This window comes from Leptidea sinapis, chromosome Z, assembly GCF_905404315.1.
Source record: "Leptidea sinapis chromosome Z, ilLepSina1.1, whole genome shotgun sequence".
In the NCBI taxonomy this organism is placed as follows: Eukaryota; Metazoa; Arthropoda; class Insecta; order Lepidoptera; family Pieridae; genus Leptidea; species Leptidea sinapis.
This window is the reverse complement of record NC_066312.1, coordinates 2658307-2673784: the sequence shown is the minus strand read 5'-3', so window position 1 is coordinate 2673784 and position 15478 is coordinate 2658307. Positions and strand designations below refer to the sequence as shown.

General features: G+C 32.7%; 1 protein-coding gene across 5 annotated transcripts in view; it reads right to left on the bottom strand.

Annotated features, from left to right (window-relative positions):
• Window positions 1–15478, bottom strand: part of LOC126978383 (GRB10-interacting GYF protein 2) — a 41913-nt gene that overhangs the window by 22400 nt on the left and 4035 nt on the right. For 4 of the 5 annotated variants that reach the window (XM_050827141.1, XM_050827143.1, XM_050827142.1 and 1 more), the window contains exons 4-15: window positions 15344–15477; window positions 14897–15046; window positions 14106–14218; window positions 13743–13854; window positions 12864–12970; window positions 12400–12533; window positions 11891–12279; window positions 10624–11095; window positions 9809–9988; window positions 5907–6056; window positions 5298–5369; window positions 1784–1894 (exon numbers count right to left, since the gene is read on the bottom strand). In XM_050827141.1, the coding sequence (XP_050683098.1) occupies window positions 1784–1894; window positions 5298–5369; window positions 5907–6056; window positions 9809–9988; window positions 10624–11095; window positions 11891–12279; window positions 12400–12533; window positions 12864–12970; window positions 13743–13854; window positions 14106–14218; window positions 14897–15046; window positions 15344–15477 (2124 nt within the window). The remainder of the gene's footprint in view (window positions 1–1783; window positions 1895–5297; window positions 5370–5906; window positions 6057–9808; window positions 9989–10623; window positions 11096–11890; window positions 12280–12399; window positions 12534–12863; window positions 12971–13742; window positions 13855–14105; window positions 14219–14896; window positions 15047–15343; window position 15478) is intronic. The other variant, XM_050827144.1, reaches the window with a different exon arrangement.

Below are 15478 nucleotides of genomic sequence, written 5' to 3'. Positions count from 1 at the left end.
AGGTACGCGCGACGACTCTAGGCGAGCCTAGCACTAGAATTTATTTTAGCAGAAATCAGTTTAAGTCTAAAAGACGATGAGAATTAAATATGTTTATGAACAGAGATTGCATTGAGAAAAATCTAGATTAGTTACCAATGATGCTCGCGCGAGAGGAACGCAAATCCTTTGTGTTAGTAAAGAAAACCCTACACTTAACGGAGTAGCTGAATATAGTAGGAGGCAACACGAGGATGCACACGGCATTCACGTCGCGGCTTAGAAGCCATTTCACACACTACACGAATTTGTAGTCGGCTTGTGGACGGTTCTTTAGTATACTTAGCACCTGTACATACGCAAACATGCATGTGCGCTCATTCACACGTGATGATGATATACAATAAATAAACTAGTTCTTCACAATTCCTCACTAAAACCGCGTAAATATTCGCACAAGTAACTCACACATACGCATGCTTACGCGCACCCGGATTCATATACGCCCACACCACTCGTAAGAACTAGCACGCAAAAAAATTCAACTTACACGCCCAAACACTGGACATTAGACAACTTTATACACGCGCTAAAGCACTAACTAAACACATTAAAACACATAACAACATAATTTTTTACGGTGTATTTTTTAATCGGCTAATCCATTGATCAAGTGTACATAGAAGAATATATGTACTATTTAGCATCATAAACTGTTGGTTATAAGGTAGATAAAAGTGCCTAAAATGATATCATTAATAGTCTAATACACAGCTTCATAATGTTATTTGTTGTTTTATTAGATAATATTTGTCATACGCCTGAGTGCCTGAATTGCGCCTCAACTTTCCAATACACTTTGAAACATTATATGAATTTCAGAAAATAGATATTCTTTATCAAACTAATGGCATACTATTAAAGCCAAACCATAAAAAAAACACACCATCACCAAGCAATAGGTAAGTAATGTTTATGTCTGTCAGTTTTTTATATTTTGTATATGTCTGTATTTGTGTAGATGTAAAAGTGCCTGTGACACATATTAAGACTGTCTTATAATCGGGTCGAAACAGATTTTTGGGCGATTTCTTACTTTTTACTGAGCAAATCTCGAAAAAACATTGTAAGTAGTAATAACAAATTGATCGAATTATTTGAAAATGAATTACTAAATTTGGAAACTTTGTTGGTGACTACGGACAGTGTATGTCATCAACTAATCTTGAAGTGTTTACTTAAACCAAAAATTGAGTGAATAGTGATCCTCCAGCTCCTTCTATAGGGCTGAATAGAACTATTTCTTCTTAATTGAATCAGTAGCTTTCATTCAGTACTCTTTCCACAACTACATCAAGCCCTATGCATGTTTATGAAAGTACATGGTATACATATACTATGATACAATACGACCTACGACCTAAATGCATACTTGAAAAATATTTAATTATGCCAAAAATAAATATATTAAATAAACAAATAAATACATGTGCTATTTTTATTTTAAATATACAAACATAATGATATTAAATACAATGACTTGTGAACAAATAATGTCATATGGGTGAACTTGTCAGATACAATCTGCAATATAGCAAAAACATGTGCGCATTGTTATATTATTATTTTTTATGCTTGAATATACCCATTAAATCTCAACGATATGAAGGCATTTTCTTCGTGTGTGCTTATATAATATAAAGGCTTGTACAGTGCCGAAAACGACGTGAGTCAATAGGACTTGCACAGGTGATAAAATGAGTATATTCGCAATTCGCATGCAACAAAATATAAACGTAATTACCAGGTCATTGAAGATTGTGGCAAAGTCGGCAGTTGATCTGTTATTATTATTGGTGTATTCTGGCGATGACCACAAACGATCCTGCGGATTAGTCTGACCCCAGAGAGAGCTCTGAAAAAAATAATTAAATTAAATACATGCACAAATAGAAAACAATCATTCACATAAAAAGCTTTCTAAAATTTAATCATAATTGTTCATATAAGGTAGATATGTAAATTGTAAAATGCCAAGTAAAATTTTAAAATAAAATAAAATTACAGCAAGCACACAATTGTACCGAAATGAAATTGGTTCCGGTTCGGTACCAATTTCAATCTGAAAATCTAAGAATCATTCGTTCATTTTTATTTACTAGAAATTATATCAAAAGAAATAAATAATCATGTTTTTACATGCTTTGAATACTCGATTTTTATTATTATTTGATTAAACACATTTTAAGCTTCAGCCATATATAAGTGCATCAAATAAGCCAAATTTCAGTAAACAATAGATGATTTACGTGTTTTCGGATTGAAACATATCTCATGCTAATGGTATCTGTTTGATTAAAATTCAATTTCAGTTTCGCTATAGATTCATCGCAAATCGGATACAAAAAATTATGTTGTTCGTCTCTTGTATGTTGTATAGAATATATTGGATATCCATTGAACATAATATATATTTTATTTCATTACATACAAGTGTAAAAGTTGATCATTAGTGATTACATCGAGGCTCCATTTGTGTAGTTATTATAAACAAGTGTTGTTATGGATATATAATTTCGGATCCGGATATGGATATTGGTAAAATATAATATCGGTTTCGGTTACGGTAATGGATATTAAATTATTACGGATTATCCGATAGTTTCGGTTACGGAAAGGAAGTGTAAAATGAAGTTTTAAGGAACTGTAAAATGAAATACAAATAAGATTATATTCGACTTTAATTGTAGCTTGTAGGTACCTCTAAACTCTAGATTTTCGACTCCAAAGCTACGACTAAACGGGCGGGCGGTAGTCTGCCAGCCGGGCAAAAACAAAAACTTGTCACGACGTGTCATATTATACTATAAAGTATAACCCGTACGTATTAGCTGTGCACCTCGCGCTGTGACGTCATTAGGTAGCGGGATAGCTTTTTTTTCGGTTTCGGTTACGGTTACGGATATTTTTTTATATCGGATATCCGATAGTTTCAGTTACGGATATGGATATCCATAACAACACTGTTATAAAGCGTTTTATACAAAGTATTTGGGAGGCAATCAACGGTATATTTATAAAATAAAAACTTACATAATTATTTTACAATACGGCCTCTAGGTATTTCTCTATAGACTTTTCACAGATTGTCGTTTCCGGTTCAAATTTATACACTACTAAAACTACATATATTTATGAGCAATCATCACTCACACACAGCTTCTCGTTTCTCCTCGCGGTGAGACACTGACGCGAAAACGATCACGTACGTATACTAAAGAGACACTTTGCATTTCATGAATTATTCACTGTGCAGAGGCCAGGGCCATCTTTTCGCGCTGATTTCGTTGCTCTAATTTAATAATTTTTTTCACTACCTACCCAATTTATAACTTAGAACGTATGCTCGCAATTTCTCCCGCATTTATTAAGTTTTAAATAACACAGTTAACTATCATTATGTTCACAATTATATGCATTTTAATTTATTGTGCTTGGTACCATACTTTTGTGTACATAAAGTAGAAAATACAAAAGAGTATATAATATCTATAAAAGCCCAATAAAATCAGGCCCGCCGTCTCAATGCATTTACAAAGTACACGTAATGAAATTATCATCTGCTCCGACCGAAGTGCTTTCAGTAAATAGCGTGTGTTGTTGTAATCAACTTAGCGTTTTTTGTTTTTGAAACTGTTTGAAATGACATAAATGATATATATCAATGAAAACACCACTGAAATGTCGTGAACTCCCAATGAAGTTTATAAAGTCAAATATAAAATTATATATCTATACATTAACTATCTGACCCGGCAAACGTTGTATTGCCATATACATTAATAAAAAAAATGCAATAAAGAATTGTTTCGGTATAAAAAATAGAGTACTTATAATTGATTCTTGAAGTATAAATAACACGGAAAACGAACGAAATTAATTCAAAATGCAAAAATACTTCAGAGTATTGTACGTTCCTTTGCAGCCATTTGCATTATACGTCAAAATTAGTTCTCTGGACGCTCGCGAGTGGCGCTTAAAATAGGCATAAAAAATTTGCTGTTAACATATGGAACAACCTGCCCAGTGGTATTTATTCAGGTCAGTGGATAACTATCATTGTGACACGAGAATTTTATATACAGAGTTAACTGCAAATACTAAACACTACTGGAATGATCGTAATAATACTTTTACCATAAGTGCAGCGTGTTTCGGAGGAGGTTTTAGTATATGATATGTTTTGGTGATTACTTATTCGGAACGTATATTTTTTTTTGACTTAGAAGTACCTAAATTATATTCGCAATACAAATAATTCATACAATGAACGAGCGGGGGGTACTTAATTTATATAGCAAACCAACGTTTGCCAATTCTTGTATCATCTGAAGAGTTTTGATAAAGTATAGAGCGATTTGTATCGTTCGATAGTTGAAGTAAATTTTAATTATTCTAATGGGAGTTTATAGCTATTGGGAAGTAAAGCGCCATTTTACCGGATGGTATCGAAGCTTCAGTATGAGAATTATTTCACATACCGCTCTACATACTTAATTCTCTTTGAAATTCGTAAAATAAATTTTGGGCAAACTCATTCTTCAAGCAAAAGAAAATATAAATTCAAGCTTGAAATAATAATTTAAGGGCAGATAAGTTGTTTACCATTAATGGGATCGGTAATGGTGGATGCATTTGCACATTTATTATCTCATCATTGCCAGGATATATAGTGGGCCTATTTTCATTCATTGCATTCACCTAGAAAGCAACTGCCATGTTTAATAAAAATACAACTTATCCGAAAATGATTCACTTACTTTCAGGTAAGCCCATCGCTCAAATCGGAAACATTCCCTAAATATAAATGTTTATTCAAAAAAAAATGTTAATAAGACCATACAGTGAAAAATAATTAGTTAAATAAATGAGTAAATGTGACGCATAGCCAATAATGATTTATTTTTCTAAATCTTTTTACTGATGAACTTCGATAGTGATAAATGGATCTCAGTTATTTATTATCACTATTGTGCTTGAGGGAAATCTTTCGTTAACAACTTAACTAGTATTCATAAGACAAGCACGTATTCTTGAAATTTTCAGTCAAGTTGAATTTAGGGTAAACATTAAAAAGAGGTAAACTGTGACGTTTTACATCATAGCATTGGATTATTATAATATAAAAGACTGTTACTTGGGATACAACTAGCGACATCTATCGGCACATGTAGTAACCAATAACATAATCACGGCATTCCCTTAAAGATATCAGTCTAACAAGTAGAATATTAATATAATGTAAAGGTTTGACTTACAGCAATTCCTTGGTTGGTTTGATTGTTTACAAAGTCATTACCAGGTTGAACCATACAAGCATATGGCAAATCCTGAAATAGTACAAGACATACATTGACACTAGAAATACAATCCTTCATAGATTCAAGTTCAAATATTTTTATTCAAAATAGGATGTGACATATTTTAAAGTAGGTACCGGCATAATTTTTATTTGAAAAATATCCTAATGTACACAAAATGGCACGTTTTTATTATGTTTAGATGACTTACGGCCGTTCCCAATATACTATCTGCAGATAGAGATAAATTACTACCTTCTACTGTCCGTAATTAGCTTTCAATAATCTGAAGCTGTCCCAATATACCCGATAAGTCATTCTTATCGCTTATATTGGGTCGCGTGAATTGCAATTTCCAAACAAAATTCTATCGCTGGTAAGCTATACGTCGTCCCATTGGCAGACAGCCTGTACGGATAAGGTGCATTACCGTCGATAAGTTTATTGGGACAGAAAAGTCAACGACAATTACGATTTTTATCTGAAGTAAGAGATAAGACTGAATATTGGGAATGGCCGTTAGTGAATACTAAGCTAAATATTATAACAATAAAAGCTACACCTTACCATTCTTATAAAAGGCACGAATGGGCCGTAAGAACCAAGACGCCGCATATGAGTATCACAAGCCCTGCGAACCATCAGGGATGGACTGAAGAATCCCGCTCGGTACCAACCATACATATCAACCGATGAGAATGGTCCTTGTATCACTTTCTAAAACATAAAACAAAAGATACACATAAATATGTTAGCATTTTCTTTGTCGAGCTTAAGATTAATGTGTTGCTATAATGAATTACTTATTTCTTTATTGTTGATGGATTATGGGAAATAAGTTTAAGTTTAATGCATTCAATGACTTTTTTTTCATTGAGTAATTCAATCGCAATGTCGCAAGAAGGAAACTCGTAATGGAAGAAGATAAGAAAAATATAATGTAACAAAAAAATATCAAACTTTAGTTTGTATGTCTTTTAACCAACTAACCCTTTGTATATATTGTGTGTGTCTTTTTTGTTTTAGATACATCAACAGTGTTCTTTACGGTGAAAGGTTCTCACCGTGACGTTGTTTGAGTAAATACACATTCGAAAGGATACGCCATCAAGCCAAACAATATTAATTATAAATATGTTGCAACCAACAGTTAAGTGGAAGTGCCCTCAAACACCTTTTTTTCTAATTAACCAATGAATTGACTAAATATAATATATGCGAAAAGCTTAAATCAATATAATCTAGATATTTTTCCCACTTAACAATCCAATTCGGCAACAAGTTCGCCACTCTACGCTAGATTATTAGTTACAATTTTTAGCACTACTAGTCCGAAATAGATGTCACATTCGCATGCAATGTTATAACTTTCTATAACAAGCAATCACGCTAAAGAATAATAATTTCGACTTTTCAATGCCAGAGGACGGTGTAACCAAATTCACTCAAATTTTTGAAATGTCATATTTTGAGGGAACTTGTTATCTATTTCGATAAAGGCGTCATGTCACACAAAGTAGCTGACTCGCGAGTGAGCCGACGTTGCGGATCTCAGCATAATTGTAGCACGCGATAGTTGCGTGGCACTTTTAGGCTGCATGTAGTGCTCGACCGACGCGGACAGTCAGCTCAGACGTCGGTCGAGCATAGCTAAAACTATTAACATATGAAACCCGTTCAGTCCAGTGCTGATGAATACTTCTGACGCGCTATGGAAATAAATTAGTGCATTCGGTGCGACGCTGACCGAGCGACCAACCATACGCGCGTGTGCAACATGGTAAAAAAAATTCGTGTTCTAGTTCATGTTCGAATGTATTGCATAAATTTCTCCTTCAATTTGACACTGTATAATAATTGGGTAAACAAGATTTATCTTCTCCGCCATTTATTCCGTTATCATTTGCGTGAGTAGTACCTAGGTACGCACCTATTAAAGAGGTTTAAAATTGAATCATTTTTCTTCGCAATTGTACACACGCAATCAAGTTTGCTATCAGCTGAGCACTAAACGCAACATTGTCAGCGCGTATAGTACTCGCTACGCTCGACCGACGTGAGCGCTGTCCGTCGGTCGAGCACTAAATGCAGCCTTATTTTCTCTACCGCGCTTGCAACAGCTGCATGATAACGCCTATAATTATTTTCGGGTTTTCCTGTCACGCGATGTCCGCATGCATTTACTCCAAACAACATGGTCCACGTGCAGCACGCGTGATTCATCCATAAAATAATAGGACGCACGTGGACCAGATCCGTTCGCAAATGAAATTCCGCGTAACAGCAAACCTGCTCTTCAAGAATTGGATTAAATTTGTTATTCAAATAAAAACACACACATAAACTATTATGAAACTATATGTGTGGTCTTCAGTTAACAATCAAAATCAAAAGATCAGATGCACACATTGCAGGAAAACCTTATTTTATTTTCCCAATTCTGTCAAGCAATGTTTCAGTCAGTTCTGTCCAAATGTTGCCTTTTTGTTTCTTACTATACACAATTAATATAATATTAATTAATATTGTTTTTTTTTTTTTAACTTGATTTATATAAAGAGAGAGTGAAAACTCATTTAGACATTCTGAGCATTTTATTATGCATTGTATGTGTCTGAGTGGTCATACTCAGCCCTGTAACACTCATTCAGGTGGTGGCTCGGGTTGACTACGGGAGTGTGATCAATCAAAGCAACCATAGCAATTTACACACATTGTTATAGATAATAAGTAATTATTATTATTACTATATGAATATAGAACTAGAGATTATTATATTATGTATTGATGAAGTTTTTATCTTCTGTTGTGGCATCTTAAGCACATATTTTTGTTAAACACAAAAGAACACTGCTGAAAATAAGAAAAATTCAAAAGATTCGTGAGAATAACTTAGTAGTGAAGTGACAGCATTAGGAAAAGGACAAAACTGATAGATGATCTTGAGTACGATGTCACACAAAAGTGGTGCTGGGCAGGTCATGTGGCGAGATTCATGGACAATTGAAACGACAATTTGGGAAGGACCATCTGGCAAAATAAAAAGAACCCGCCCAAAAAAATAGATGGGTAGATGAAATAATAAAAATGGCAGGAAAATAATGGAGAATTAAAGCCCAGAAGAACGATAAATGGAGTAAACTGGAGGAGGCATATACCCTGAGTAGGGTTCCAATAGCATAACTGTTATATTGTAGACATAAAGATTGTCGGAATCAATAAAGGCTTATTTTTATTACTATATTAATATACAACTAGAGATGGTTGTATTATGCATTGATGAAGGTTTTATCTACTGTTATGTCATCTTAAGCACACTATTTTTTTTAAGAACACACAATAACACTGTTAAATGTTTATTATATTATATGTTTATTGTGTTAAAGAGATCAAACTATATATTAAACATTACTTTGTGTCAATGGTCAAGAAAAGATAAAGAAACTAAATATGGTATCTATGGTTTTATTAATAAAAACTCAGCCAGCAATTACAGGGAAGATATTAATAATTAATTAAAAGGTCAGTAGCCTTGAATTAAAATTATTTTGCTGTGCCCAAAATGTACTTAAACGTATATCTATACAACATTACAATAACAACTTAGAAGGTTGAAACAAAAAATAAATAAATAGTTAGATATACATAGTTAAATCAAAAGAATATATGAATGCATTGGAAATAATAACAATCATATGTTATATTTAATATATTGTAATAAAACTGTTTATTTCTATTTGACATAGAAAAATCATGTATAACTGATCTTGATCCCACATGCATGACTGATCCACCAAAGTCAAATAAACTTTATTCATTTAGGCGTAAACTAAGCGCTTTTCAATGGTCACTACAAATATTTCTTTTAAATTACTGAGTTTACCATATGTTTGTAAAAAGTTGAGCTGGTGAGAATAACATAATATAAGCAACTCTACGGCCAGTCTTTTCAATCAAATAGAGTATTTTACAATGGCTGTAATATACATAACAAATTAGTTTGTAAGTTGCTGCATCCAATATAAACTAATAAAGAATAAACTGTATAAATATAAATTATGGTATACTGGATGCATCAACCTTTAGAGCTTGAATAATTCATTGGTTGTGTAAGGATGCTTTGTGGACATGATGGTCGTTATTACTGTCAGAATTAGTAATTGCATCCAACAACAAAATAATCAGTACACAGATACATATATGTTGAATCGTTTATTGAATATTTTAGGTTTTTATTAATTATTACCCTTTTAATGAAATTATTTGTATATATTAGTACTTGCTACATACATATTTTGCAGTCTTAAACAAATAATTTCGCAAAAAAGCCAGCTAAGTGAAACTAAGGAATAATTAGTAAAAATGATCACACAACATATTCATTTTTAATAATGAATATATATACATATATAGAAACTCAAAATTATTTCGCTGTAAATAACATAATGAAGTAAAGATAAGTAACATACCTCCGGATCTTCATAGTACCAAAGTTCAGACAATTCAGGTGTACTGGGTGGATTAACATTTGGCAAGAAGGTACTATTGTACAGGGAGCCAAATGCACGGTTTGAGTTTGGATCCATATTACGACCACCGCTGAATAATTGTTGATTTGGTGTATACATTTCACTACTTGACAATTGTTGCTGTTGAGTTTTAAGGTTAATATTAAAATACAGTTATGAAGTTAGCAATATATTTATCATCAGCATATAAATGATTTAATTTAGACTAAGTCGAGATTGGTTCTCATGCCAGATTTTGGCGAGACAACACGTCCTGAGGATGCCTGTTTAAAAAACAAATATTGGCGGAATTAACACTAAAGAAAACTTAAATTATTTGTATAATTATGGATTTCCGCAAAGTAACGCCTAATTCAATAAATTTTCTTTTATCATCAGCAACCAATCATTAAACCAACAACAAATATCATATTTAAATCTTGTAACTCTCAGACGTGGTTTCTTATTCATTATTTATTTATCAGAGAACGAATCAAATATCATAAATTCTGCAACTAGTACATAGAAAGTTACTGTTGTTTTTGTTCTGCAAGTAGAAACTAGAAACTGCTTTCATTCTACTTTTTATTAAAAAAAATAAAAAAAAAATTAAAAAAAAATCTAAATTATACATTACTTTATACTTCCATAAGTTAATGTTATTTAATTATGCAATCAGGTCTCCAAATTGAAATTATAAGTATGTAGAGAAATGTTGTAACAAAATATGGCAGATTATCTTAATAATAACTGTCTACTATGTTGTAATAACTTACCTGTTGGTTTTGTGCAAATAATAGAGGAACATTTGGGTTTCCAATATGAGACAAGCCAACATTTGGCTCATATGCTCCTGCCACATTAGAGCTTTGAGACCAGGGCCAACCCTCCATTTGTGTATTAGATAAAACCTGACCCATTCCACCTTGTACAGGCATCATGTTATTGCTCGTACCTGCCCCCATTGGCAACCTATGTATTTGATTGGAGGCTGAATGTTGCATTTCAACAGGGTTATTAATTGACGAAGTCATCGCTGGTGCAGTGTTAATGCCGTATTGTGGGTTTTGTAATCTTGATGGATCTAAAATTGATGACTCCCCTTGATTTTCAGATGGTTGTTGAAAACCTACGTTAGCGGAAGATGGTAAAGAGATACTTGCAATGTTAGACGTAATATTGTCATCATCAAGATTCAAATCTAACATTTCTTCAATTATTTTCTCCTCATGAGATCTTACAGCGTCACTGAAATTATGATTGGAAATAAATAAATTTATTAAGAATGAAAATTTATGGGTTGGTATTAACATAAATGTCATTTTTTACTAAATATGGAATATGTGTAATGTCTATGTTATGTCTGTGCATCAGTCTTTAAAAAAAAGGAGATGTATGGTGGGAAGATCATAGGCAGAGGCAACACTAGACAGGAAAAAGCTGCCGAGGCTGTTAGATCATGGCATATGTGGTAACCCTCTACCTGTTTGTAATAAAGATGTGATGTGTATAATAAATATGTTAATCCCTAAATATCTTCTTCTAATAAATAAAATTCTCATGGTGTTAAACATTGAACTCCTCCGAAACGGCTTGACCAATTCTCATGAAATTTTAAGTGTATATTGGGTAGGTCTGAGAATCGGACAACATCTATTTTTCATCCCTCTTAATGTTAAGGGTGGTCCACACGAATTTTTTTTTTGACATTTATTTTTAATTTGTTTGATTATGAGTCAGCATAAAAAAAATACATACAACTACAAATTTTCACTCATCTACGATCAACAGTTACTTTTGTATCGCGATTTTAATATCGGCAATACAACGTTTGGTGGGTCAGCTAGTTATTTTATATATAACAAGGCAAAAATATGCAGTGTCTTATTGACAGAGGCCTCAGAGTCAAATGAGTATATTGCTGCTTAGGTTCACATATTTCACGAAGAGATTATTCTGATGCTCATAACTTTAGCTTCCCACTAATGCTAGCCCAGTCCTGTATATAACATTATTACAATTCAATAAAATTGTATTCCTTACTTTGCACCACTTGTCTGCTTGAGATTATTAATTGTTTCATATATCTTTAGAATAGGCCTCCCTTTATTTTGCACCTCCTTTGTGACAATATTCTGATGTTTTTGCCGAAGAGTATTGTTTGGATTAAGCATTACAGATTGGAAATTATTATCATCATTGCCTGCATCAGTAGTTGTATTTGTTACTAATTGCAGTATATTAAAGGATTTGCGGTCACTTCTTTGATTTGTGTCATTGTCATTATCAGACACAGAGGTGCCTGGCTGAACTGATGGCTTTTTTTTCATACTATTCAGCTTAATCAAGATTTGTTCAGCTTGTTCTTCACTTATCTCTTCACTTTCTTTTTCTTGCCCCTTCGGACTCTCAGTTGATTCCTCAGAATACTCCTGAAAAGAAGACATTAATAGGATATTTAAAAAAAAATATTAAAAACAATAATTATAATGTCCTAATACTTTTTGATATTTCATAATCTTAGTTGAGCCAGTATATTAATCATAACTAACCTTTGGCTTTAAATCTCTAGCAGGAAATCGTCTTGGTGACAACTTCTTAGCTTTCTCTGAGGTCCACCATTCATCAGATTCCTCGCCTGTCTTTGATGATGATATAGCACCTTGTGTTTGTGAACGTGCTAACTCTTTAAATAAAACATTCAACATCATTTAGATTAGTTTTAGATGACAATTAATAACAACATAATCATGCATATCCTCAGAATTTCAGAATCAAGACATCATTCTGAAAATAGGTGAAGGATGGAAATAGGGAAAAGGTGTTCTTCACATTTTTATTGAAAATTATCACGAAATTGTGATTTTATATTAAATGAGTAAATAACACTACAAGTAGTGCCACATCAGTTTATTAGCATGATTACAATAGAATTAATCACTCACTAATCACTTCAATTTGTACACACAAATTAAATAGATGTGTAAATAGAAAATAACTGTTATGTATAACTTACGGTACTGTGGTTCCTGTTTGGGTACATTAGAATCATCATTGCTATATCCATGAAATGCTCCAGTAGAATCAAATGTTCCGGCACCCGCTTCAGCATTGTCTGTAGCCCTATTAACACATCATTAAAATTGATATTGTAACAATAAGATCTTATTCGTAATGATAAAAAAGAAATTTATTTAAAATTAAAACTTAAATGACGCGAATAAGAAGTATCCTAAATGGAGACACAGGATGAAGTAAAGGCAGGGTGGTCGGCCTTCAGATGTAAGTCCTAATTAAATATTAATTTAATAATTAAAATAGCATACTAAAAGAATAGCACAGGAGATGATATCTTCTGTGACACAACTTAATACACAATTAAATACATAGTAACTGTTTATTGTGCATCTATCTAACAAACAGTACTACATTAACTGTTTTATCCCATGTGTGGACGGAAGGGCTCACAAAGGACAAAAACTTAAATATGGTGCTTCAGCAATATTTCCATTTCAACCTTTGGAAATTTAAAATAAGTTGAACTGTAATCAACGAAATGCCTTCAAATGAATATTATCACATGTATGTCCAGCAAAGACAAAATACCCATAAAGGTCCCAGTGTCAGATTTGACATAATATTATGCCCTTTGAAATAAACTTCAATGCTTGTTTTCACATCCCCAAAAAATCATGCAAGATATGACACTGCATTATTTAAAGCAAATTCATTGGAATTTGAGTTGTTGTTATTATTTGTTGCTATAGAGGCTGTACTATTTACACACTTTCAAAATTTCAACTGTCTAGCTATTGTGTTTAAACAGACAGCAGTGTTAGTAGTAAGGCTTCCATTCGTTACCCTTTGGATAGGATAACTTAAATACTATACAAACCATTCGGGAAGGTCGTCATTGTGTTGACTATCAGGTCCTCCCCAAGATCGATAGCGATTGCTGTACCATTTTCGTGTTCTATCCTGTATTTGTCTTTCACTCCATTCTCGTTCTTTAAACAACAGAACAAAAACTGTTATTATAAGAATATATTAGAATCTATAAATAAAACAGTTATAATGGGTACGAAAATAATGATTAAAAATCTATTATAAAATTCAAATACAAATTTGAAAACCAAAAAAACTAACTTTTAACAGCTGAGTATCAATTCTTGATGACTTATTTATAATCGACAAATACATATGCATTCTAATAAAAGTTCAAAATGCAATAAATAATAATATTTATGAATTTCTATACCTTGGTGTTGGTGTTGTCCATTGCCCCGGCCAGCAGAATTCTCACGCCATTCATCACCTTCATCTCGATTTGGTAGTCTCCAATTTGAACTTAGCTGCCGTCTAAAATCATATCTAATACATTATAACGATAAACACTACAGAGATATAATGGGATGAATTGAATAAGGGCAATAAATACTTTTATCTACACCCATGCTTTAAATCCTCTATTAAAGATTCTAAATCAGTTAGCTTATTGCCAACATTAAAACACCCAAAGTCCTAATAACCAATACATCATCCAAACAAGTGTTGTAATGTTGTAGTGAATTTCATAACAACACTCCTTTATTTTTTTTCAATACCTCCATGTGCAGAGTTTCAACAGACAGCCACATTCTTATAGCTTGATGTGTAGTATCCGTATGAATTTCAAAAAAATAACATTTTCGGTTACGCGCGTGGCAGAACCGCGCGGTTCGTAAAAAAAAGTACGTTATTCGAATCCCCGCCATTTTCCTTCGATATTTTAAAAGTTGCAAAAGAGCATAATATTCAAGTGAATTTTAACAATTGCACTATACAAAATGTAAATTACTACTAAATTATATAATTCTTTCATTAATACTTAGTTTATTTGTATATAATCAGTAATGGATGATATTAGGTTACTCGGCTTGGCCTCGTGTGATAAACCCACATTCATGTTTTAATACCCCTTATTACACAACAGTTACATAAATAACTACTACACAAGAGTGTGAATACTTTATTAATACACATATGTGATGAATGAGGAAGGTATAATACCTCTTTGTAAATAGTTTGGAATTTGACCATTCAGTTTGGTGAGCTGGAACTGTTCTACTTGTACTAGCTCCATTGCTGGAACTCCATCTTGTTGGATGTTCTTCCTCTGCATTAAAACTGGGTAAACGAGGTCTTGTAGTTGGCCCCCCTCTGTAAGATTTTTAGTCAAGATATATACATTAATATAATTATGTAATAATTTAATGATTATAACTCATTGACAGGCTCATAATAAAGATTATTGATTATTTCTGAAGTATTTAATTAACTACTAATATAATATTGTTATTGTGACTACTACTACTAACATAATATGTGTAATAATGTATAATATATAACATTTAAAAAGTTGGTGATCAGTACACATATTTTGAGTTTATTCCTTGTAAATGTTTAATTTGTTTGGTAATAATTAGCAAGAAACAATAAAGTACCTGAGAAACTTACCTCCCTGTTGTGTGTTGTCTTGAAAAAGGTGGCCTTCTTCCTGCATGAAAAGCAGCTGCGGCAGCATTATTAGGTCTTGTATTGTTCATAATCCTATTCCAGGGTATAGGTACTCCACTTCTCACACACTCCCAC